General features: G+C 32.2%; 5 protein-coding genes and 1 long non-coding RNA gene across 8 annotated transcripts in view; 3 read left to right on the top strand and 3 right to left on the bottom strand.

Annotated features, from left to right (window-relative positions):
- LOC136346701 (uncharacterized) overlaps window positions 1-3,089 on the top strand; it is a 43,985-nt gene extending 40,896 nt beyond the window's left edge. The window contains exons 8-10 of the mRNA XM_066296062.1: window positions 159-335; window positions 1,159-1,252; window positions 2,056-3,089. Coding sequence (XP_066152159.1) covers window positions 159-335; window positions 1,159-1,252; window positions 2,056-2,160 — 376 coding nt within the window. The 3' untranslated portion in view covers window positions 2,161-3,089. The remainder of the gene's footprint in view (window positions 1-158; window positions 336-1,158; window positions 1,253-2,055) is intronic.
- Window positions 3,090-3,528: 439 nt separating this feature from the next.
- Window positions 3,529-5,116, top strand: LOC136346704 (putative odorant receptor 92a). 2 transcript variants are annotated; one of them, XM_066296068.1, is made up of 6 exons: window positions 3,529-3,612; window positions 3,661-4,364; window positions 4,416-4,518; window positions 4,579-4,683; window positions 4,741-4,896; window positions 4,951-5,116. In XM_066296068.1, exons 1-6 carry the CDS (start codon window positions 3,601-3,603, stop codon window positions 5,020-5,022), a joined length of 1,152 nt encoding a protein of 383 aa, XP_066152165.1. In that variant the 5' UTR covers window positions 3,529-3,600; the 3' UTR covers window positions 5,023-5,116. The 2 variants fall into 2 exon arrangements, with proteins under 2 accessions (XP_066152165.1, XP_066152164.1); XM_066296067.1 differs by having other exon boundaries at window positions 3,661-4,518.
- Window positions 5,117-5,214: 98 nt separating this feature from the next.
- RpL24-like (ribosomal protein L24-like) lies at window positions 5,215-6,160 on the bottom strand. Its single transcript, XM_066296073.1, has 3 exons — window positions 5,948-6,160; window positions 5,568-5,818; window positions 5,215-5,515 (listed from the first exon to the last, which is right to left on the bottom strand). Exons 1-3 carry the CDS (start codon window positions 6,026-6,028, stop codon window positions 5,317-5,319), a joined length of 531 nt encoding a protein of 176 aa, XP_066152170.1. The 5' UTR covers window positions 6,029-6,160; the 3' UTR covers window positions 5,215-5,316.
- A 159-nt stretch (window positions 6,161-6,319) lies between these two features.
- On the top strand, window positions 6,320-11,396 carry Usp1 (ubiquitin specific protease 1). Of its 2 annotated transcripts, XM_066296059.1 has the most exons (10): window positions 6,320-6,689; window positions 7,132-7,326; window positions 7,382-7,915; window positions 7,969-8,213; window positions 8,584-8,737; window positions 8,792-8,958; window positions 9,012-9,149; window positions 9,203-9,448; window positions 9,498-9,665; window positions 10,395-11,396. In XM_066296059.1, exons 2-10 carry the CDS (start codon window positions 7,143-7,145, stop codon window positions 10,608-10,610), a joined length of 2,052 nt encoding a protein of 683 aa, XP_066152156.1. In that variant the 5' UTR covers window positions 6,320-6,689; window positions 7,132-7,142; the 3' UTR covers window positions 10,611-11,396. The 2 variants fall into 2 exon arrangements, with proteins under 2 accessions (XP_066152156.1, XP_066152155.1); XM_066296058.1 differs by having other exon boundaries at window positions 8,584-8,958.
- On the bottom strand, window positions 11,232-22,525 carry LOC136346696 (aminopeptidase N-like). The gene is made up of 15 exons (XM_066296051.1): window positions 22,409-22,525; window positions 18,113-18,293; window positions 16,354-16,594; window positions 15,170-15,371; window positions 14,937-15,108; window positions 14,516-14,762; window positions 14,282-14,457; window positions 14,077-14,228; window positions 13,636-14,024; window positions 13,313-13,587; window positions 13,045-13,250; window positions 12,829-12,996; window positions 12,634-12,774; window positions 11,692-11,773; window positions 11,232-11,623 (listed from the first exon to the last, which is right to left on the bottom strand). The coding sequence occupies exons 2-15, from the start codon at window positions 18,269-18,271 to the stop codon at window positions 11,471-11,473; spliced, it is 2,763 nt and encodes a 920-aa protein (XP_066152148.1). The 5' UTR covers window positions 18,272-18,293; window positions 22,409-22,525; the 3' UTR covers window positions 11,232-11,470.
- LOC136346709 (uncharacterized) lies at window positions 15,722-16,213 on the bottom strand. The gene is made up of 2 exons (XR_010733350.1): window positions 15,886-16,213; window positions 15,722-15,775 (listed from the first exon to the last, which is right to left on the bottom strand). It is a non-coding gene; the product is annotated as an uncharacterized lncRNA (long non-coding RNA).
- Window positions 22,526-24,935: the final 2,410 nt, after the last annotated feature.

The following is a 24,935-nucleotide window of genomic DNA, read 5'->3' as shown; positions in this document are numbered from 1 at the left end:
TGGCGTTTTCATCGTCATCCAGATGTGCGGCGAATTGATCTGCATATTTAAATCAGAGTCTGTTCCACATTAGTTTTCTAAATTGCTGCCACCCTTGAGGTTTCTTCTTTTATAGAATTTTCTTGATTGTCTTAAATTACCAGCTCATTTTATTTCAGCTTACAAAAGCACATGAAAAATGCAGAAGAAACCGATTATCCATCGTATGGCATAGTGGGTCCAAATAAGGATTACGACAAGAAAGAAAGGAACGAGGCAGGCGACAGAAAACTTGCTCAGTCTGCCCAAATGTATCACTATCAACATCAAAAGCAGCAAATTATCGCGATGGGCAGGTAAGAGTTTTTCTTTTCCTGTTTTCTTAATTTTAGACGTCTGAGCAAATTGGACAATGTCAGGGGATAAGATTTGAAGATGTTGGAAAGTATCTACTTTTGTCATACTTTTTTATACAAATCTACTGAGTAGATAAATATTAATGTTAATATAGGAAATCTCGGTAACTACAGAACATAGAGATAAATAAATAAAGTACTTTCAATATTTCTTTTGGAGAGAAGTCTAGTGAGGGGATAAAAAATGTTTATCTTGCGTTTGAAAGTTACAATAAAAAGTTGTATTTTGGATAAACTCATGCGTCGGTTAGTTATTATATTGATTACATAGTATACTTATTATATGATTTTTTTACGACAGTCATTAGTATATTAGAGAGCCCCGAGCGGCGATAAGCGTGGGACGATAATCTGCTGAGAGAGCAGTGGCCAAAAAAGAGTCAATTATAATAGTTTGCCCAGGGCCACCATACTCTACCAACCATAATGTCTAATAAAACTTGATTAATATTTGGCGAACCGCGGCTGCGGATTTAACCAACACATCAAGAGCGTACAATGTTTTAAGCAAAATTCAATCAAGTCCATATCACGCCTGGCTAAGTCAAATGATGCTACCTTTCCTCTTTACATAATATTCTTGAAAGAATCTCCTTCTTACACAGCTTTGGCTAATCTGATGTCATAATATAACTGCTTTGCGAAGATTAACTATTGCGTTTTATTATTGCATTTGGCCCGATGATAATGTTTTTGAAATAACAACAATAATTAGATATGAAGATAAATAATTTGAGGCGATTAACTTTCAAGTCTGTTTCAGAAACACCCAAGGACGTGGTTCTCAGTCAGAGAGTGAAGAAGAGGAGGATGAAGAAGGAAATTATACAGTCTATGAATGTCCTGGATTGGCTTCTGTAAGTAGTACGTTCATTTTGCATATAACTCCAAAGATAGAAAAAATCTAATTCAAGAACTTACGTCCCTTCAATGCAATTTACCGGCCCACAAAAACTGTATACTTATCATTTATGCTATCTTTGATTGTGTTCATACGATATTGTTCTAAAATTTAGTTCCTTAAAGTTAAATTAAAATTAAAAGGAGTCCCTTGCTGACGTCAAATAAATTCATTAAAATTATTCGGTTTCACGAATATATAACTTATCTAACATGAAGCGTTAAGTCCTACTATGAAATCTGTTCAATTTTTAAAAAACGATGTAAAAAAAAAATAATGGAATTCGAAAAAAACTAAAATTCTGGGGCCCGTAGATTTAGTTTAATTTATAAATTAATAAATTTGTAAGGAAAATGGACAGATTTCTACTACAAATATACGAGAAAATATTTCTAAAAGGTTTTATGGAACAACCCCTCAGAAAATACATTACCATGTATGGTAGTTGAAAGCAATTTAGCCCAGTATTAAGCAGCACCTACTCCCTAATACACATATAAAATTTAATAATTTTATTTGCAGTAAATCCAGCATAATAAAATAAAAAAACAATTTTTCTTAACTTTTAACACTCTGTAACTCTGCTTCCAGCCGAGATCAGACACATGCTTTTATGAGTTTTTTTGGTTATTTTATACTAAAGAATGGATATCTCAAATAGTGCCGTGAAGTTCTAAAGCACCCTATATATTTTATTTTTTTATAGTGTACTTTTCTATAAATCAGGTTTCTCTATACTATACCTACATTTTATTATAGATTGAAGGTCCTCTAGAAGTGAAAAATCCAATGTTCGACGACGACCAGCTAGCAACCCCCGCACAAATGCCCTTAAAGACGACCAATAAGCAAGACAACAAATAAGCTTCAAACTTTATGTTTCCTCCTAATGTTAAGTGCACAAGTATACATTGTTGTGCCAAGAAAGTAAGGAATAAATTTGATGCAACAAAAATATTCCTGATTTCATTTTAACGTCCCAAAAAAAACAGATCATTAAAAAGTGAGAAGTGGAAAAAATTATTCCTTGCTTTTGCTACTGCGCATAACGTAGGGGTCATTAATAGTTCTTAATAAATTATCTCTAATTCATCAATCACTAATTCACATAAAACAGCCTACCTACGTAAGTTAATCGTAGGAAAAAGAAAGATATAGTAGGTAAACATGAATTTCTTCTCCAATGATGATTCGCTAATATGATTGAGGTGTACCTTTTTATTAAAGCCTAATCTACTAAATATTTTGAATTAAAAAATATAGTCTATTATTAGTCAAATAGAATGGCCAACGGGGTAACAAGAGGTTATTGACTAAGGCTACTCCTAATTACACGAGTACATATACAAATATATTAGTCGTATAATTTGTAGATATAGACGTAAAATCATTATAATCATTATCAATGTTGGACATAGTGTTCGTTTATCAATTGAAGAGTATATTATAAAGTTTATGTAGGAAATCAATTATAAGCTTGATGAAAATATATCAATATATCTATGAAAAATTACGATATTTTCAACGGGTTTGGGGTAACGGTTTATCAAATTTTAGTTCAAAAATAAAGAAAGGGTTAACGGAGACAACAATATTTCGTACTTAATGGAACGCACATCCCAGAAGTCTTAAAGTAAACAATGAAACAATTTATTTTACAAAGGTACTTAAATAGCCTGTAGGCAACTTCGGACTTTATAACATCTTCGGTACCTTTAACAATAAAAAAAAATTATATGGCTGTAAAATTGCAATCAGTTTACGATATAATAAAAATAGCAGATTTACCATTATTTGTGTTTTTTTTTTGAGGAAAGAAAATCAGTAAAAATCTCGCAATATCTCTGAGGAAAGGCAGTAGTAAGGAGGTAAGATTGAGAAATTTATTTAAGTTCCTATCTATAATTACTTATACTATATTAGTTATTTTTGCTTATTATCGTAGGATAGATTGCAATTAGTAGTTAATAAATTTTAAAAAAATGTATAAAAGCAAAAGAGACAACATGCCCCGGTTATTCACAATCCAGAAAATCTTACCTTCAAATCATCTTCGATTATTCTTCAGAATATTGATGAGTTCAGTAGTTATACACAGGTACCTACGAATTTAGCTACATTATTCAAGCCTTTTCACACACAAACCATTTATTACACTTCTATATAATTATCAATTTTTTTTCGTGGTTAAATTGTAGTTTCCAGGTATAATTACTACTATCGCGCTGAAATGGAATTTTAAAGCTCAATTATTACCATTGCTTCTTTCACCAAGTTTGAAAGTGATATTTGAAAAATATTGAAATGGTTATTAAGGTATGTAAAACTTCTCTTCTCTGCTTTTGCGTATTCCCAAAATTTTAGCGTAAATGGCGTGACTCAATAGCAGTCAGCGAAAAAATCCTGACCATCACTGAAATTTGGCCCTCAGAAGAGTCCACTCTCACCCAAAAACTCAAAATACTCTTCTTTTTCGTTATGTGTCTAATATTCGATCTTACTCTTTTGGACGAGTTGAAGAATCTACTCTTAAGACAGGATTACGAAACTTTGGCCATGCATCTCTCAACCTTTGGTCTCTACATCGGGTACACTATTAAAATCATCATATTTCAATTTAGGAAAAAGGCACCTATGCAGAGTTTGTTACAAAGCATTAAACTTTTCGACGAGTATTTTATGGAAATGGAGCTATATAAGACAAAATGCATTAAAACTTCAAATGGACTGGCGTTGTTTTATGTTTGTTGCGTTGCAGCGAGCATTGGTCTTTACTTAAACAAACCATTTTTCACCAAATATAATTTACCTGTTACCTTCTCGCACGAACTGAACACCTATACTTTCTACGGTCTATTGGTTCTGCAAAGCTTTTGCAACTATTATTTGGTGATGATAGGAATTGCATTTGACATGATTATAATAGGTTTGATTAACATTGCTACAGCCCAATTGGATATTCTGCGGGAATCAATTTTAAACTTCAAGCCTAAGAATCCTACAAATTTGCAGGAAGAGGAACACGAGTTTTTCAGCAAATGTGCTTCTAGGCACGAGGCTGTTGTAAAGTATGGACAAATACTTTTAGGCTTAATATTTTGTACAAAAGCCATTTCTAGATTTATAAGTGAGGCTGAAGATGTGTTTACGTTTATCTTTCTCACTCAAAGTCTGGCCAGTGTTACATCAATTTGTAATGGAATGTTTCAGCTGGCTCATACGGTACAAACACAAGTTATGTAAGGGTTATTTTTGATATTTAAAAATATTAATTTATTATAGGGCAAAATGTTCAGTGTAGAATTTTACTTCAACTGCGCCTTTACTTTTGATGTGCTATTTGAACTCGGTATCTGTTGCTGGTTTGGGACCTTGCTCACCATCAAGGTCTTTTTCAGTTACTTAAAAATTACATTTCAATAATTACACATTTTCTTTAACTAGAGTGTTGAAGTTGGGGATGCCTGCTACCATTATGACTGGTTAAACTCACCAAGTCACACCAGAAAACTTCTGCTTATGATCATTTTAAGAAGTCAGAGACCAATGTACATAACTGCAGGGAAAATTATCAGGCTTTCAATGGGGTCGTATTTGTCTGTTAGATTTGCTCATTTTAAACAGAGATTAGTTACCTAAAATTTCTTGATTTAGGTTTTGAAGACGGCATACTCCTACTTTGCTTTAATGCAAAGCTTATATGACAAGGTAAAGCAGCCTGAGTAACCAGACAAAGTAATACAGGAATGACTTTTACAATGGAGATTTTAAAATGCAATGATATTTACACTATACTGAAATTTTGTACACAAGGAATAAAATAAATTAAAACCATCTCTCACATTAAATAACTGTAAATTTGCAAAAAATCGGAAAATTTTTTTTCCTTAAAGGCATTTTTCAAACCATTATCAAAGCTATATTTGAGCTAACCTTTATTTTTTAATTTAGTTGCAATCTTGTCGATTTTTCTTAAATTAGAAACTTAATATAACTTCTTTATTATCTAATGTTAATAACTTATAATGTAACTTCCCCTCCATCTTCAATAATTCCTTCCATTTGTTCTTCGGTCTCATTGTCACTCAGTTTAGAATCTTCAGCCATTTGCTGATCCTGTCTTTGTTTAAGACCCACTGCTGGGGAGCGAATAAGTGCCAGGTCTCTTTGCACCTCTTTAATGTCCCTTTCTTGTTCCAATTCCCGTCCTTTCCGCAACCTGAATATCAGGATATTTGTAATAACTCAAAATTGATATAATGTTTAATTACCTTTGCATAATGTATGCGCCTTGTCTCTTATGTCTAATCTTTTCCACTTTCTTCATTGCTTCAACTGCTTTAGTAAACATCTCCCTATTATATTTCACCGGGACATTTCGTCTCTTTTCAAATTCAAAGGAGGGATCAATGGCCAATTCCTTGCCTACTGTTTTCCTATATGCTTTGGTCCATTTGACTTTACGTGGGTTCTTCTTCTTCTTGAACGCTGCGTGACATTTTGAACGGCAAAATTTGAAGATCTGAATGAGACCGTTTTTATTAAAAGAAAACTTGAGGAAATGTGTAAAGGGAGGGTGAACATTTGAATGGATGTAACATAACCTCCTTCGGGATAACATAAGAGGGTTGATATGGCAGTAAAGACTTACCTTACAGTCGTTTCTAACGAACTGGATGCCGTGGCCTGGATATATTTTGGAGGAACAGAAATAACAAGTTTCTATCCGCATCTTTTTGTTTTGATCCGCACTTCGCAGTACTTTTGCACGTGTTCGTCAAAGTCAAAATCCCAAGTGAAGAAAAACAAAAAAGTAGACTCAGACTCCGACTGGTAAAAGTCTGATTCAATTCAGATCATACACAAATCGAAATCACCTATGGAAGAGAGAAGGCACAATTGTCAAATGTAATATTGAAACTAAGCAACGGGTAGTTAAGAGAAGTAATAAATAATGGCAAGTTACAGATCATAACGTTGAAATTATAAGTAAACTTTTTCCGTAGTTTGATATTTATACTCTATTAGAAAATTGAGTGAAAAGTTCTCTACATATTTGATATTTTCCTTATATGGATGTTCCAATTTCTATTCTTTATTCGAATAATTCTACTTCTCTCTCTTTGACATTTGACTGACATCTCATTAATGCCGTTAGACGTTATCGTTTTGTTTATTAATATTTGGATTTTGGATATTGTACGCGCTTACAATTTAAAAAAAATAAGATTTAAAAGTGAAATTTATACCTAAAAATCTATAGCAAAACCAGTTCTTATAAATTAACTCATTGACAACAAATCTAAAAACTTGCACCAAAAGATCTCTTACCTGGAGAGCTTAATTAGTGGTTAAATCTTACTATTGTTACCTACATACATACCTACACACATGTAAGTACGGTTATTTAACGTTATTCTACATTTGTCGCTATATATTCTGTATTTTACCATTTTGGTGAATTTCCTAATAAGGGGACAGGTTTTTACATTAATTTCAAAGCTAGTTATTTCATATTAATGCACTTGACCTACAACTCCCTAATTTTATTTCCTTCAGTTCAGAGAAGTTCCTACTTATGTCTATGTTTTGTAAGATCGTAGAGCATTTTGGTTTTAGTTTATCTCCTTGTTATTAGTGAGCACCACTAGATCAATATACTGGCAACTTTATTACTGTTAAACAAATAATTTTTATATAAACCATGAAACTTGAAAAACATTCCTCATTTCAATATTTCCAAAGATGTTGTGCTTGTTGTAATATTACTAGGACTTTGTTTTGCTGACCTTTAATTAAGGATTAGTATGAAATAGATTTATTCCATCTTTTCAGGTTTCGAAATTATGCAAAAGATGAGTGGGAAGATACCAGGAAACAGGTCCTTTGCAACTCAACAATTTGAAAATTTGGTATATGGCATTCCCTTAGATGAGGATTTACATCCCACTGTGGAATCTATTAGGGGTGTAGAAATCCCTTACAATAGGTCTGAAAGGGCTGATGAAACCCCATGGTTTTTGGCAATAGGTATTTCATCTGCAATCAGCAATTTCTAATGTTCTTTGAGCATGTGCTCTTTTAGCTGCTGAATGTAAAAAACAGTGGTCAGAAGCTCCCATCAGGCCCACAGTTAATTTGAACACCATAGTATCAAACAAGTATACAGAGACTGCACTGAAAAGTAGAAAGAAAAAACCTGTGAAAGAAAATCTGTGGCCACATGTTATAATCCCAGAAGGTCTTTTGAGTCCCAAAGAAGCTTCAGATAGTTCAAACGTCTTAATAAACTTATTAACCCCAGAATCACCACCTTTAAAAAGGCGTATCATGGGAGATTACCACGAACCAACAAATTCAGATTTTCAGCCATCTGGAGAGTGCAATGTTGCAGTTTTAACTAACATTGGCAACACATGTTTCATGAACAGTGTGGTGTATGCATTGAGGTTCACACCAACATTTCTGCATCATCTGCACCATCTTCTAGCTGATCTCAGTTTTGTTGACAGTAAATTGAAGGAGGCAAAAGCAAAAACGAGCAGCTTAGGACGCAATGGAAGTGCTGTTAGTGGTTCCAGTTGGAGAAGTGCAAGCAGCAAAGATCTGTTATCTATTGGTGGGCTTTTGTTTATCTGGTAATGTGGTGGCATTTTGTTAGTGCTGTTCCAGGCAGCAACGATGTTGTTCCTATACCGAAGTTCCAATTGGTGACAGAGAGTCTGCATGCCTTGTATGTGACTATGAATGATATGGAGATGAAAATGTCACGCACTGCATATCATCCTCATTCACTGCTGCAGGCTGTAAAAGATGCCAATACTATGTTTAAAGGGAATGGTCAACAGGATGCCCATGAGTTCTTTATTGAGCTTTTTACATGTCTTCGAAGCACCTGTGATAAACTCAACCAACAGGTGAGTCACCATTCAATGGTTATATTATAAAATTTAAAATATCTAACGTAATAAGCTATTTTTCCAATCTGTATTTGTGAGTATTTATATCTATGCCATCAGATAGTTTAAGTAATTAAAGTAAATCTGAAATGGTTACTATTCAGTCAGTATGAGTTGTATGCAACGCTCTTGTTTCGCTTATGGTCTGAAATTCAAAGAACAAATTCTTGATTTCTCAGTGTGTTTAATCCTTTTTACAAATATTTTTTAGTGGCTTATCTCTTTTTGCACAAGCAAATACGTATGTGTTACTTATTTGATTTGTTGTTGCTGATAGTTTGTAATATGTGACTTTCAAGTCTTAACAAAGTTTTTTACTTTGTTTTAGATTGAGCACCATCCTGATCTTATGAAACCCTCTGAACTTGGGTCAGCAAGTATAAATAATAATACAAAAATTTTGGGGATGAGACGTTCAAAAAGACAACCCCAGAAAAAACTTAAGGGTAGTTTACATCGAAACGAACATAGTATAGGAAATGGTATTAAATCAACGATTCACGGTCAAAGGTTGACTGTATTACTTGTTTTTATAGATGCAGGAGCAAATTCAGAGGAAAACTTGGCAAATGGAGGAAATGCGATAAAAAAATTCGGATATAACTTTATTGAGGAGGAATTCCAGGGAGTATTGCTTCACCGCACTGTGTGTTCGGAATGCGAAACTGTGAGCCAATTATACGAACCGTTTTTAGAAATTCAAGTAGTTAATGCATTTATTCTCCCTAAATTTCGCTCTACGTAAATTGATTTTAGGTGCCAGTTAGGGAGGCCCAGACTTATTTTCTGGACAGTTCGATTTTTGGTTCAATTTGTGTAACTGCAGAAAAATTGTGTGGCGAAAATAAATATTTTTGCGAAAACTGCAGCAAGTATAACGAGGCGCTGCGCTCGGTATATTATCTAGAGCGATTTCTTTATTTCGGTTTGATTCTTTTTTGCTGCAGCTTGTATACCAAAAGTTGCCAAATACCATGGTCCTTCACTTGAAGCGCTTCACCACTTCTCTTGAGGGGATGAAGAAATTAAACACATACGTGCCCACACCGTTGGAAATCCGCTGTTTTTGCGAGGGTTGCGAAAAAGTTCCAAAAACCAAGGAAACTCCGCATAAGTACCAGTTGAGCTGTGTTATTATGCATATAGGGGAAAACATGGTTTCAGGACATTATATTGCATATTCAAGAGCCTCGGTAAGAGACTACTCTGATTTTTCCCAGCCGTCTTCAAACTGTTTTCTAGTTTGATACAAATGACTATTTGGAATGTATCAGAGAGACTCCAAAGAACAGTCTCTCATCAAGTAATAGAGACCTGTCAGCGGCGTTGTTTAAATTCTTTAAATCGAGAACTCAAAACAATTCCAGCGAGATTCAAAATGGGATCAGCTTCAAACAAGGCGACGGTCCGGTAAGAATTTTTACTATACAACTATCTTTTCATCATTACGGTTGAAATGGCGTATCTATAAGGAATGATTGGTTGTAACTATATAAGCAGTTTTGTCTAAACTATTACATAATTTGACACTTGTAAAGTATTTTCACAGATTCTTTTATTAGTTTACATAAATGCGAAAGTATTGCATCTTTTATGATAAAAAAAAACTTCATGAACACAATTCAAGGAAATATTAAAAGATGTCAAAATAATTCAATTTAATAAGCAGTCTCAATTCCAGGATACTGACTACTTTATTTATTCTTAGATCACTGCAAATCCTTTGTATGTTCCAACTTCTCAATTGCATTCAATTCAACGGGTGCTTCGCCAGATTAATACTTTTTGATATATTTTCGTTTAAGTCTACATGATTTCAGATAAATATCATTCAATAAATCTCTTTGTAATAATTTTCCAGTGTTCATTATGCCGTGATATTCAGTGTAACCTGTAGTTAAAATATGGGTTTTAGAGCTACAAAGCAAAAGTTATATTTCTGCCATTTTTGTTCCACACTAAATCTTAATATTAAAAAAAGTGCTGAAGGACTCTGATAAATTTCTATATGTTGTCAACATTTGAAGTGAAACGATTTATATATTTCATCTCCCGGTTATGAGATATATATAAATTTATGACAATATTAGAATTCTCAAAAATAATGAACATTTTAAAAGTAAATGTCCTTGCTCTCAGGTTTGCGAAAGCATAAACTGCTGCAGCATCCGTAAAGTAAGCTCAACCTCATCGAACTTCAGCGATAAATGGTTAGAATTAAACGACGACAAAGCTGTAATCCTGTCAAATGACGACTTCGTGAACAAATTAGGCCATCAATGGAGTACTAATACTCCGTATTTGTTATTTTACACTAAAATAAAACCACGAATCTCGTATAATACTCGTAGCTAAACATTTAGTTCAGGTTATATGGTTTTGCACTGTTACTGTTTTTGTACTTGTTATTGTTCTCAAGCCTTTCATTTTATGCATTGTTCCTCAAAATATAATATCAAACGCTATACTTTTCTACGACCATGCGTGATACAAATGGTTATTAAATTATTAAACAATTTCCCCGAGTTTGAATTTTTGAAATAGCCAACTCGCAGAACGTCAAACTTTGATGTCTGGAGACGAAAATTAACGTAATGGGATGTTTTATCTCTAGCGGTCAAAACAATATTCGATTAGGGTAAAGTATGATAATAGTTGTTTTTTACGATGTCGTAGAAAAATAAATTATTCCACATTTAAAATCGAATTCTTGATAATTAACAATTGGGGGGAACCATTTCCCACTTGTGATTTCTCAATCAGACCAGTATTAATAACTTGTAAGTTATAGGCTTCTAAAATTCGTGATATTAGGTATTAAAGAATAAAAAAGTATATAGTAATATATTGTAAAATATAAGAATACTGTCTGTTCTGTGTACTACTGTTGTTCGTTAAGTAAATTATCATCACCCTGTATATTTTTTGCATTTTTTCCTTCTAATTTTACGTGTGTATACAAATAATTTGCATGCATAAAAAAGACAAATTTAATTATTAAGTACATATTTGTGTATATTAAATACTACGAAATAATGCCAGAGAGTAAAATACCTTCTGCAAAATTCGTGAGGTTTGTAAATTATTCTTAGGTCTTATGGTATATTTATTAATTTTTCGAATTAAAGATGTTTATTTATACATTATTGTTTTTTATTCGCTGTAGGCTTCTCTTCGACGTATTTTTCTCGTACTTGAAGAGTGTTTGAGAAACACTAATCGTTTGATAATTTCAGTAAGATATCGTGAATAGATTGGCTGTGTTTGGCCTGCCATTGAGTGTTAATTTTTACTGTTTCAAGCGCCTGCTCCACGCCCTTTTTCACCTCTGAGAAGTTCTCTTTGTTGTTTTGGATAAACTGTCGCAGCTGAAAGGGGTAAGTTTACGTAAATCATCTTTAAATGGTTAAAAGGAGATTAACAATGAGCAAAATACCTCCTGCAGTTCTTCTTCGTCTTGCATATGTCCAGTTAAAGATGTAAGATACCTGGTGATTCTCCTCTTGTTTGGTGCCACGCTGTTGATTGTAAAATAGAAAGTAGTTAACAGTAAGGTGATAGTAATAAAGCAAATAAGCGATAAGTAAGAGAAGTAAAATACAAAGATCTTTGTTGAGAAGGTCAGTATTAATAGGTAGTATTAATGAACACAATTTGTACCTTTTCTCATTATTTCAAATATTTAGTTCTAATATTTGGCACGCACGCTTCTCATAGGAGTCTAAAACTAATTTCAAAAGTGATGTCAGTGATATTCTTTGAGAAGTCAAATCTCTCTTTACTGTCCCAATCTTTTCTGTAGGAACTGTAGCCACTGTAGGAAAAGAATGCACAGATTGTTCTTATACTGTAAATATTTATCGTGAAATACTTAAGCCGATTTGTTGAATAAGGGCTTAATTTGGTGTGTTAAACGAATCATAGTATTTACAAAAACACCTAATGTATTTGCTGGGTTTAGGTGAACTAACCTTAAGTCATGACTTTGTTTATTGTGATTATTGAGTATAGATAGGTATTACATTAACATCTTTAACTATACTGGCAATCTAGTAAGGGACCTGAATTCCAAATATTTAACGTTAACGTTTAAAAATTGCTGAAAAGCAAGATAAAGAGGAAATGCAAGAAACAAAAAGGTGTCTTAATTGAACAAGGAATTTAAATTTTTGTTTAGTAAATATCAGTAGCGTGTCACGAAAAAGTTTCTTTTGCCACCCTGGAAATTTTCGAAATTGCTTTCGGTGCTAGTTGATGTAGCTTGAGAAATTTGTATTCTAAGTTTAAATTAAGTATCTAAAATATTAGAACTGTTGTTTGACCTTCGCAACAGAATATTTGTCTACTTTTTCCTCTGTTGCTCATTCAAATTACTAACTGTTTGAAAATCTTCTTGACATTATTAAAGAAGAACTTTTTAGCCACGTAATAACCCATGTCATTGTTGGCTACGGCACTGAAAACACTGGTGGAATCTTGCCTTCGGATCTTGTCATCATTCAAAGACCAAGCTAGATATCTATGACAGAAATGAAAATTGTAAATTTGTCAATTTTCTCTTAAATTTTCATACCTGTTTAACAACCAGAATTCTCTAGTACAACCTAAAACACTCAACAAGGAATTCTTTTCATTGGCCACATTGGACTGCTGGTACTTCTGCCACAGGAAATTCCACTCTTTCTCTCCTCCATATTTCAAAGCTGTGCAGTAAACGATACTAGATAAGTCCTTGGAGATTCTGTGAAGAGGCACATTATTTCAGAATATTCTAGTGAATATTAGTTACAATGAAGAGTCATCTGGAGAATCCTGTAGTTTTGTGAACAAAGCTTTGGCATCTTCAATGCACTTTTCTACTCCATATTTGCAACTTCTACTGGCCACTGCTACTTGAAATTTTATTTTGTCTAGTTTATCGGACACTTCTGGTTTGGCCATTTCAAGTCCTCCTAGTTTCTCGTATATTGGAGCCAGCAAGGATTTCATGTAGTTCTGATTTAAATAGAAATAAATGAGAATATAATTTCTTTGTATGTACATAGTATACCTATTACCTTGAAATGTCCATAAATGGGGTTAGTAATGAGATGGTTCTTTAAGGTGTCTGTTTTCCCTAAAGCAGTTTTCCAGGGAAGATATTCGTTTTCTTTTTTTAAGTAATCCAACATATTGAAGAATGTGCTGTAGGGTAAACTGTCTACATAGCTCAAATCGGCAGCGTCCGCAATAAGTTGGACTCGGTTTAAACTAGGGATCTTGGAAAGATCTTCTTGGAGGGCTTGGATCAGCAATTGCCAGTTCTTTTCGTCGTAGTTTACTTTGTAGATACCTATAAAAGAACTATATACTTTTGAATCTATATATTTTATTTTCTCACCAGCCATTTTGTTATTAAAAACAACCCACTCATCATCTTTAGCCAAGTCTCCAATTATATGACTCTGTTCATCATGTTCACAGCTTAGCCAGTATTTAGGAGTTGTTGTCTGGAAATCGGGATTGGATTTCGTGGAGTAACTCAAAGGCACCCACCAGCAGGATGTTGGTTCATCTTTAACTTTGATTGTGTCTCTTAAAAACCTTTCCTGAGTTATCTCCGCGGAATTATTCTTGTAGTCACGATCGACTTTTATTACTGGATATCCAGTCTGCAAAGTCCAGGTATCCATAATGATCTTCACAGTCAGGGTTTTAGGCAATGAGCCAATTTTATGGGCTGCTTCTGTAAGCGATTGCCACAGATCATCTTGCTCTGCATTATGATATCTGCGGAGAACCATAGTTAATGGTAAAATCGATTGAAAATTTAGGAATAAACCTGTTTTTTCGGAGATAATTGCTAACCCCAGTCCTCAGAGTCTCCTCTCCGAGAAATAAGCTCATCATCCTCAAAAGGGAAGAACCTTTTTTGTACGAGATTGTATCAAAGATTTCGTCGATTTCTTTGGGATCGCCTATTGGAACTGAGACCTATAGGAGTTATGTTAGATCAGAGGTTAGAGATTAATCGATTGTATATTTACTGGATGTGAAGATTTTAGGGCATCAAAAGAAAATACGCTCAGAATATCAGTAGCTCCTTCCTCTTCCAGAGAATTCCATTGAGGGAATAAATGGTCAACTGCCAAACTTGCCATATAAGTCGCAAATCCTTCATTTAACCACAGGTCAGTCCACCATTCCATCGTTACCAAATTTCCTAGAAAAATTTTAAATTAGAAAGACTACAAATATGATTATAACACAATTTCATATACCAAACCATTGATGAGCCAACTCGTGAGCAATTACAGAAGCCACTCCATGTTGACTAGTTTTAGTGGATACCTTGGGGTCGTAGAGCAAATAAGATTCCCGATAGGTGATTAGACCCCAATTTTCCATTGCTCCTGCGCTGAAGTCTGGAATGGCCACCATGTCTTGTTTGGGGAGGGGGTAGTCGATGTTGAAAAACTTTTCGAAGAAGCGAAGAGCTTTAGGCCCCACCTCTTTAGCGAAATCCACCTTAATCAAATCAAGGTTAAGAGCAAAGTTGACGTATTCAATAGGAGGAAGTTTGAAAAGTACATGTGTACCGTCCAGGTACTTTGGCGTTATACTCCAATGAGGACGTGAAAACCACCGCAAGCGTAGGTGTTGATATTTTGCCTGAGCATGGATTGTCTTTTAGTCCCTTACCTGCCCCAGGGCGTCTTCTCTGGACCAAATTCTAAAGGTAACATTGTTCTTGTCGTCAGGCAAACTTTCAGCCTCTTTATAATGAAAATCTGATACTACATATGCTACCAGATACGTGGACATGGGTACCGAGACATCAAATCGATCCCAATACCAACCAGGCTTTTCCTTCCTGAAATCCAACAATGTTTCCATGATTTCTGGAACATCTTCGTTTTGAGTAAGGAACTTACATAGGTTCAGTGATCAATAAGGGCATATTACTGATGCTGTTATATCCCTCCTTCCTAGCAATACTGATATCAAAGGTAGCCTTCATTGCTGGCTCATCAAAACATGGGAAGGCCCTTCTGGCACTCACTGCCTCAAATTGCGTTACGCCCAACCATTTCTTTTCCTTCGTCTTTGAATCTTTGTAACTGCTCCTATAGAAACCTAAAAAAAGTACAATAATAAATCCCTTATATACAGTTACTCACACAATTGATTATACACCTCTCAATTTACTAAACTTCTCTCTGATTTTTAAATTTAGGCAGTTTTTCCCATAGCATTTTTTACTTTAAATAGTTTTTATTGCCTCAATAACATTATATTAACAAAAGAAATTACAAAAAATAGTTTTCTAAATTATTTTGAATGGAAAAATTAAAGCTAAGTACGATAACACATAATTAAGTGTACATTTGCCATTAGTCTTCAAAATATTTACGAAATTTGAGAATAAAAATGTTGTTTACAGTTTTACGTGTTGTTGTTATATCTCAGTTGATTCCTGCACTTGCCTGCATAAATAAATCAGTCTTAAACAAAAATGGCATGGGTTGATCGTAAAATATCTATCGATATGAAAAAACAAATTATAAAATGGTATTTTTAAGGAAAATCATTTAGTGAAATGGGAAAATCAATTGACAAAAATCATTCCACAATACCGAATATTACTAACCGTTACAGATATGAGGGAATCATCGAAAATAATCCGATGTGTGTTTTATTTTGCGACAAATAAAAGAAAATCTTAAAAGAAGTATATTATAATTACGTCAAGGAGTCGAGGAAAACATAAATCTCACGATATCTAATGAAACATCACGAAAGCTAACCGATTTGCGAACGATTATTAGAACAAATTTATTCGTATAAACTCATTATTATTAAGTGATGTATCTTTAATTTTCTGTTATTGTATTTAACTTCGGTTTCTTAAAAAATAAAAAATACGCTGTAAAACTAATTTTTGTCATTTCTTTTTTTAATATAATGTTTTTGAAGCCGCAAAATTAAAAACATAATAATAATATTATTAGCAAAACTGTCGAAACTTGTAAATTAGATGGATATCTGATAAATGTAGAGGCGCATACGCAATTGTGCGAGTAACTGTAGCAGTCTTATTTTCTGAATGTTCACCTACCTGCTAAGCTATCATCCAATTTCCCTTTAAATGGGATATAGATTTCATATCTGTGGTCCTCAGTTAAGCTTTGTTCGAGCAGAATTATCAGAAAATCATGCTCCTTTTCATAAGTCACTATAAGCCCTTTAATGGGTTTTGATGCCTTACTAGAAATGTCCTTTAGGGCCAGGAAGTTTTCTTCGATCTCCAAACCTTTGGAGTGCAATGTTATGTTTGTTGTGGGAGATACACACGACGTCTACAAGATTTCTAATTTATTATTCACTAATTAGGACCTATATTAATACGATTATGATTGGTAAAGATTAATAAAGATTGCATTTTAACTTGGCATGAAAAAGATCTTTTGATTGGATATGAAATTGCTGACATTGAAGCCGTTAATATGGGTCATTGCATCGCCTTGCTGCTTTGCTGGGTCAATGGTATGCATATGTTATAAACCGTAGCTGAGATCATTTAATTAGCGTCGACCTTAAAAACATTTCTAATAATTATAATTTATTTTAAAAATTTAAACCATTTTTTAAATGTTTTTTTTTTCGTATAATCACAATATACAGAATGTCCGTGTTCTGACCCCCTTTATTAGGAATTACAATAAAGTTGTACGATTTAAGGCTTATTAGGTATTCTTTTTGCAATCAGCAGTGTTGCTAAAACTTTTTAAATATTATCAAAATCAACATCGAATATAGGTGCCATAAGAAAAATAAAGATATCACTTCATATCTAGGAACTTGATAAAATGGTATAAAACTAACAATTGTATTAAAAAATATCCCAAAAAGGCCATTAAAAACGTTTCGGTTGCATTTTATATATAAGCAAAAAATGAAACAACAAAAATTTTCACAGAGACATAGAAAAGTATTGGCAGCTTAAAAGGGTATTCTTATTAAACTTTGAATCGCGTAACTTTGCCCTAATTTAACCGATCTCGTATCTCTTACGGTAGTGGAGCTCCCAATGGTGGGTCTTGTGAAATGGGTACTCTATACAGAACATTATCTCAAAAACAATATTTATCAAGATACTCGTAGATTTATTAAACTTAATTAGTTATATTTTTTATTATTCTCCTTATCGTTATAACATCTGTTTCAATTTTTTCATTAATTAAACCAGCAGGAAATGTCAGAATTAATTTGGCGATACATTATTGTGAGATCCCTGAATAAAGGTCTTTAATGTAATTTATATGGTTGTTACATTTGAAGTGTAAACAAATAATTAACTATGCCTTTTCCTAGGGTGAGGAAGTATAAAAGTATTGCTGGCCATTAGCGTTACTACCCATTTCGACACTGTTGTCAATATGCCGATCTCATATGAGAAACGTAATATCAAAATTCTCCTTTTCTGTCTCCTATGTCTGACTGCCCAAAACGATGTGAAATATGTCCAAATTTCGAAAATTTTGATTTTTTTATCTTCTCAAAAACAGTTTAAAAGCGATTAAAAATGTTCGTACGTCCAAATTGGACTGATAAAAAAATCGCAAATAGGTGTAACGAACAGAACACGAAAACTCTTCATATTTTTTTACATACAATTTCATGTCTCATTACGATGTACGACTTTGGATAGTTCCGTCAAAAACATTGTTTGTCATAATTTTTTAATACAATTCCTGACTACTCGGGACACTTCTAAAAATTGCTAAAATTTGCACTAACTTATTACTTTGGCGATACTGCCAAAGCATGAAAATGAGCCAAAGAATTTCTGTGAATGGCACATTGTGCAGACTCACCTCAATCCACACTTTTCCACTAAAGTCAAAATCATCTTTCTTCCCAAAAGGGCTGATAATTTCAAGTCTATAGCTTTCTGGCATTACACTTTTGGGGAGTCGATAGCCGATGGTCAGCGATATGGCTATCGAGCCGAAAAAAAGCAGTAGATACTTCATATTCAGTTGATTGATCTACAAACTGAAGAAAGAATTTGACTGATTATAAACGACATAATAAGAAGTGTAAAAAAAAACTGTTTTACATTTAATATTTACAGTTATTTTCAAAGAAATCCATTTTATTATATGTTTTTGTCAAATGGGTCATTCATCTGTAAACAATAATAATTAGATAGAATTATTTAAGATTCGTATATAACTGTTGTAAAGTCGATTAGGTATTTTGTTTATTATTAATAGTATGCTGTGCCACTCCCATTGTAATGTGGTTCAAGTGAAATATTAATTATTAAAACAGACTTTCTACTCTTGTAATAGGTAATGTAAAACATAAGGAAATATAAATGACTCGTGGTATTATACCAGTAAATACTTAGATAGGTATAGTAGTACATATTTGTACATAAATAAAATATCTTTAATAGGCATTGCTATTGTTGTACACAAATAATTCCTTAGATATTCAAGATAAAACATCTTTAGACCCATAAGAAAAGCATTATATAATTCTATTACATATTAATTCTCAATGGTAAATAGTAAATTTTGCTGTCAAAAAACAATGTTGCATACTTAAACGTAGGAAATCAATGACTAATTAGTATATTAAATGGGAATTTTTTGGCTTTTACGTAGAAATACAATAAAGGTAAAGTAAGGAGATTTATTACAAAATGGAATTAATTTCGCAACAAATTTGCATGTAATTGATTTTCTGCAATTGAATATTATAGATAGATAAAGAATAAAACAGCACATAATAAAGTACAGAATTTCATATAACTGCAAATTTGATATTTCAACAATGTAATACTGTTTTCTCCTCATCATGCTCAATTACTCATTGGTGAATTACCGTTGCTATTTTCACTAGGGGAATTTTCACGTTAATTTCTCTGGTCGACCTAGCAAATTGACATAATTAAATTTTTGCCCATATTCTTTTCTTAAATTCAATTTGCTCAAAGAAAACGACTCGAAAAAATAAAAATGAAAAAATTTAACAAATTTAAACGAAAATGTACAATTTTTAGTAACTTTGCGCTAATGTAATTTAAGCTAAAATAGACACACGTGCTTTTTTAATTTAATTTGCATTCAAGGAAACTTCATAAAAAATATCGATAACTGAAGAAATTAAGCAGCAAAAAATGATATTTGGTTCTAAATTGTAAGTGAGAAATGTGATATATATCATTTCAATCCATATCAATCAAATGAATTAAAACTGTCATTCAAAATAAAATTGTTGACAGGAATGGATTTTAAAAAATTTACCTCTTTTTGGACAAAGTGACTAAATAAAAAATCTAATAAAAAAAAAGAGTCTTAATCCATTTAAATCATATATTAATTTTGACCCTCAATTCAAAACCAAATATCAATTTTTCTTTAACTTGTTCAATTATCTGCTTTATTTTGTAATTATTTATGCCTAATATTAAACTCTATTTATCTGTAATAATCAACTACGATCAATGCAATAACCGCTAAATAAATTTATTGAAAAACTTCACTTTGTAATTTCACTTACTCCGTATTGATTACACTCCTACGTAAACACTAAAAACGTAAAATTTAAACTATTTCTTTTAGAAAATAAACCTTCTATTTATTTAATTAATGCATCTAATTAATGATATTGTCCCTTCATTTGGCCTCAGTTCTCAATTATGAGATAAAAGAAGTCGTCAAAATTGTGAATGAAGCAATTAGCTTTAAAGCCAGGTAAATTGATTCTAATTAGCACTAATTAAGCTGTAGTTTTTTCAAGGTTTTAGTGCTGATGCTGCTGTTTTGATATAAATCTATGATAATCAAGAATTACCACTCATCACGAAGCGAAACGTTTAATACGAGCTGAATATATGAATCAAATTAGGTCAGAAAATGGAAAATTCGGCTTGGAAAATGTATTTCTACCTCAAACAGGGGTCGAGATATCGACTACAAAGTGTGGTAGCATAACTAATATCTACTCTGTTAATTGTAATCAACTCCTACACAAAGCTCTGTTAGTTTATAAGTTACAGAATTTTAAAGATTTAAAGAGTAATTGCTTTTAAAATTATCGATCCAGGGTGAAAAAAATACACATCTCAGGAATGAATCGAGTAATCGATTACAAAATTCTCTATAAATATAATTAAAAACTATTCAATTAAAAGCGATAAACAAATGTAGCTCTTCATTTGAAAGTTACAAAGGGGCTAAATCCGTATATGCAAATAAAAAAAAACGTATATCAAATTTACCAATACTGCAACACTTGGAATTTGAATTGAACTCAGCTAAAATCACCAAATCTTTTAAACTACTCTGTAATTTCAGAAGCTTACTGTAGATTTCAACTAACATAATTTTGCTTGCGTATGCATCTATCACGAATAACGTCAAGAAGGTATGTAGAATTTTAAATAGTCTGATATAACCTTAAGTAACCTTACTAAATTTGTACTAATTTACTTTTCAAATATCTAGGTGTTTTTACAGCGTATATGTGGGTGTTTTTTTCGTGTAATTTGAACCACATAGAGACTTCAGTGCATTGAGATGTATTTTGCTAATTTTTTTAACGAACCATAGACCATATTACGTAACAGGTGATTATTTATGAAGATGATTCAAGTTGTTTTTCAATCACTTATTGGATTGTGATTTTATTGAAATTATAGAAACTTTCCATCTATTCGATTTTCAGAAATGCAAAGAAAACAAAGTTTGTATTGTGTTAACATCTGCATTTTTATTGAATATTCTTCTCATAACCCTATAAATAAAAAAAATGTGAAAAACCTCTAAACTGTTTCAATAAATAATCAGCATATTTGTTAGGTGATATAGCGTATAATTAAAAAAAAAAAGCAAAATGCATTTAATTGCATTTAAACCCCTATGGTCTATGTTAAAAAAATCTGTCATATACAGGGTGTTTCAAAAAATGTTTGTAAAATATTTAAATATTACAAACAAAATTTATAAATATAAAAACATTTCTAAATATCTTTTCTTCCAGTTAATGAAATTTATTGAATTTATTTCAAAATAATAAATTTATTTACAACAATTTTAACACAAAAAATTATTTATTTTGGTCTCTAGATGATAAAGTAAAAAATACACGTCAAATTATAATATTTGTTTTAAATATGCCCTTTAGACATAATTTCTGGAAAACGATTCAGTTTCCACTTTTTTTCTTAGGTATGTCACAAATCTGATAAACCACATAATGGTTAAAAATATCAAAACTTTAAAAATTTAGAGAAAAAGAAGTTGAGAGTAATTTCTCTTCCGCGTCCCTGAAGATGAACAAAAAAGCGTTAGGTCCTATCTTATTAACTTGCTGTGATATATTAGTGACCTAAAATTAATTAAATTTCATCAACTGGAAGAAAAATAATTTTAAAAATATCATTTTCGCTATCAAATTTTGAAGTGCTGCATTTCCGTAAAGGTGTTTAGAAAGAAAATATATAACCATAGATACAATCTTTTGACAAGAAATTTTCATTTTGGGGATATTGGAATATGAGGATTCCCACTTTTTTGGAAATACCCTATATATTTTTACTATCCTGATCTAATTGGATCGTCAGGTAAGATCCAGTAAACTGTTTTCAATAAATCCAAGAGGACCCTTGGAACCTGAACTTATTAAGTACATTTAACTTAAAGTACTCTTACCAAAACCGTATCAATTTGCATTTCAAACTAAAAGTGTGAATATCTATTTGCGATTTAAATTTCGATTAATGTGAGAAATTAATTAGCACAAATTTACTAAATTTTTCTATAAATACCAGTGGGAGACAATAAAAAAAGGATTAATTATATAAGTAAAATTTTAATTTTAGATTTTTGCTTAAACAACCATGGTACAGTGACGTAGAGCAATTCATGATTAAAAAAAAAAATTAATGGTTCTTATGGAGAGCTACATCTATAAGGTTAGTGTAAGACTCTCAATGAGGATTTTAGTATATTTGAAAATAAACAACATACCGGCTACACCATATAACACCTGAACCGAAACGCGCAACTCTAACCAATGACCAATTTGCATACGAGATCCTGCATTATATAGGTATCTACACACCTACTGAAAACTGGTACCATATATCGATAACTCACCTCTTCTGGTCAGTGGTCAATGATATCCCAAGTGACCATCAAAATATTTCGCCAAGCCGCTATAACAGTTATCTCTCGACTTGCAGACACTTTAATGTATACTACTTTGGTTTAGTTTAATTTTATTGTTTAAGTGTATGAGTCCCCACCTATGGCGAGGTCAGGGGCGGAGGGTTCCCAATTTTATAATTATTAAATATAAAGGTAATCTATGAGAGCGATTAAGAGGGTATAAACATGTAAAAAATGGAGGACATTTTGATGCTTTAACATGTTTTTCTTTAACACTAATAGCTAATGGGCATAACTCAGCAATACGTATTATGTCGAAACTTACGCTATGAGATTAATAAGCATTTATTCCGAAGTGGGCACCTGTTATTTTAAATATTGAAGTTAGTGCAAATAGCGTATTAACCAATTTCAACACAATACCCCAGCAAAAACGCCTGAAATTAACCGAGTCATTGACTTGCAATTTATTACTGAGTGTGCAATAATTATTACTAAAAAAAAGAATAAAGAAATTTATTAGGGCAGTAGAAATCCTGTGTTGAAGACTAATTAAGCTCAGGCTATAGAGCAAGCAATACAGATACACCCAATCATAGACATAGTACCAAATATGTCGACATCTAGTGGCATACTTTAAACCATTTTTCTCTAATCCTCATTTAAGTTTTTTACCACTTAAGCACCATCTATTGCTTATTGGTTGTTCTATGAGAGAAAGTTCATGAACATTCTACTTTATATTGAATTTGAACCCTAGTAGATGGCAGTAATGACGTAATAGAGTTGTTTTCAATATTTTTTTAAATCGATATTGCTTAATTTTTAGTATTTTTTAAAATAAAGATTGTTTCAAAACAAGCAATAAAAAAAAAGAAAACATAAAATGTGGGGCATTAACAATAGCTTTTATAATCTGCCTTTATTATTGTCATATTCGCTTTTTTGCTGTTGAGTTAGTGGTGTAAGTACAATATGGGCTAAATTTGAAAGTTTCTAAATATCAGTTAATAATTTAGTACTCCAATTTTTTTTATATTATAAAATCCACAGTTTTTATCATATTTATAAAAAAAAATAACATAAGGCTATGTCATTTTAAATAAAATTATTGTCCGGTCTTTGATTTAAAAAATTTTTTTTCCAGATATTTGCGAAATTAATCGAAAATGTATCGTTTTCTATATTTTTATTCAATGAATTGTTTAGTATTAAAATTCGCAATTTTGCCTGAATTTAACCAATTTTCACATTATAATTACAAATATATCAAAGTCAATAAATCAAATTTGAAACATGGTATATATCAATTACCAAAGAAATTAGATACCTGTAGAATGGTTTATATAAAAATAGACACAAAATAAGGCAGAAAATTTCATTGAATTGTCAAATATAGTATTTCAACAATGCAATATTACTTTGCGCTGAGACTATTACTGGCGAATCACAGGGGGAGTTTGCACTAGTGTAATTATTACTACGTTTTCCGTGATCCTCCAGCTATCTTATATGTATCTTAGAAATTTCTACAATACTTCGATATTCCTACAAGAAAAGTAAATATATTGTTTTTGATCATTTTAGACTCATGCAATTTAACCTGAAGAAGGTTTGTATACAGTCGCACTCTTTTTCACCTTGATTTACATTTCAGCAAACCTGCCATCAATTATCGATAAATAAATGCATTGCTAAAAATGAGATATTTGGTTCTGAATTATGGGTCAAAGACAACATATCTATGAAATGGATAAAAAATGATGTAATTTTAAATAAATTTATTGTTGCGAAAAAAATATAAATGTGCTTTAAAGAAATGTTGTTAGTTTAGGTCGGTTTCTTCAGAACACATTTCAGCAACAAATTATTCGACCTTAAACTCCGCAACTTCACCTCAATTTAACCAACTACCGAATTAAAATAAAAAAGAGCAATGCATAATGCATAGAATTTGTGCCACCCTCTATATTGTCAATTACCAAACAAACTGAGTACCTATACGATGGATTTAAGAATAATGTATTTATGCAAATGGTTTGAGATTCGATCTGTGACTAAATCGTCTTTCACGACATAAGCGGAAGATGCCTATCGAGATGCGAAATTAAATCGAAGTTATAGGTTACCTTATGTGTTAGATAACTGATGGTTAAACTGGCGGTTTAGAAAGCCCTCTTTGATTTTAAGTATTCACAAGTTCTGCTGATCACACATATCTTTAGGTTAACTCATAATTTTACCTAAGACTTCTTCCATTGTCCCAAAGTCATAAAAAATAGGCAATAGTTTCAAAATCAAGTTCTAGTTTCTAAACTAATATGTTTCCCACCAACGTCATTGTTTCATAGATAACAGAAGGAATTACGTATGTCCTTAAATGTCGAGTTTACATAATTTTTCTTATATTTCTGCACGCGATCACGTTCGGATTTTGATAGAAAATTTTGCAGACGAATGGCAAAACCTCGGTAATTAATAAGAGACGCTTCAAAATTAACTAAGAAGACTTTCG

The sequence above is a fragment of the Euwallacea fornicatus genome, chromosome 24 (assembly GCF_040115645.1).
Source record: "Euwallacea fornicatus isolate EFF26 chromosome 24, ASM4011564v1, whole genome shotgun sequence".
Lineage (NCBI taxonomy): Eukaryota > Metazoa > Arthropoda > Insecta > Coleoptera > Curculionidae > Euwallacea > Euwallacea fornicatus.
Note: the sequence above shows the minus strand (reverse complement) of the source record. Positions and strands in the feature narration are given on the sequence as shown.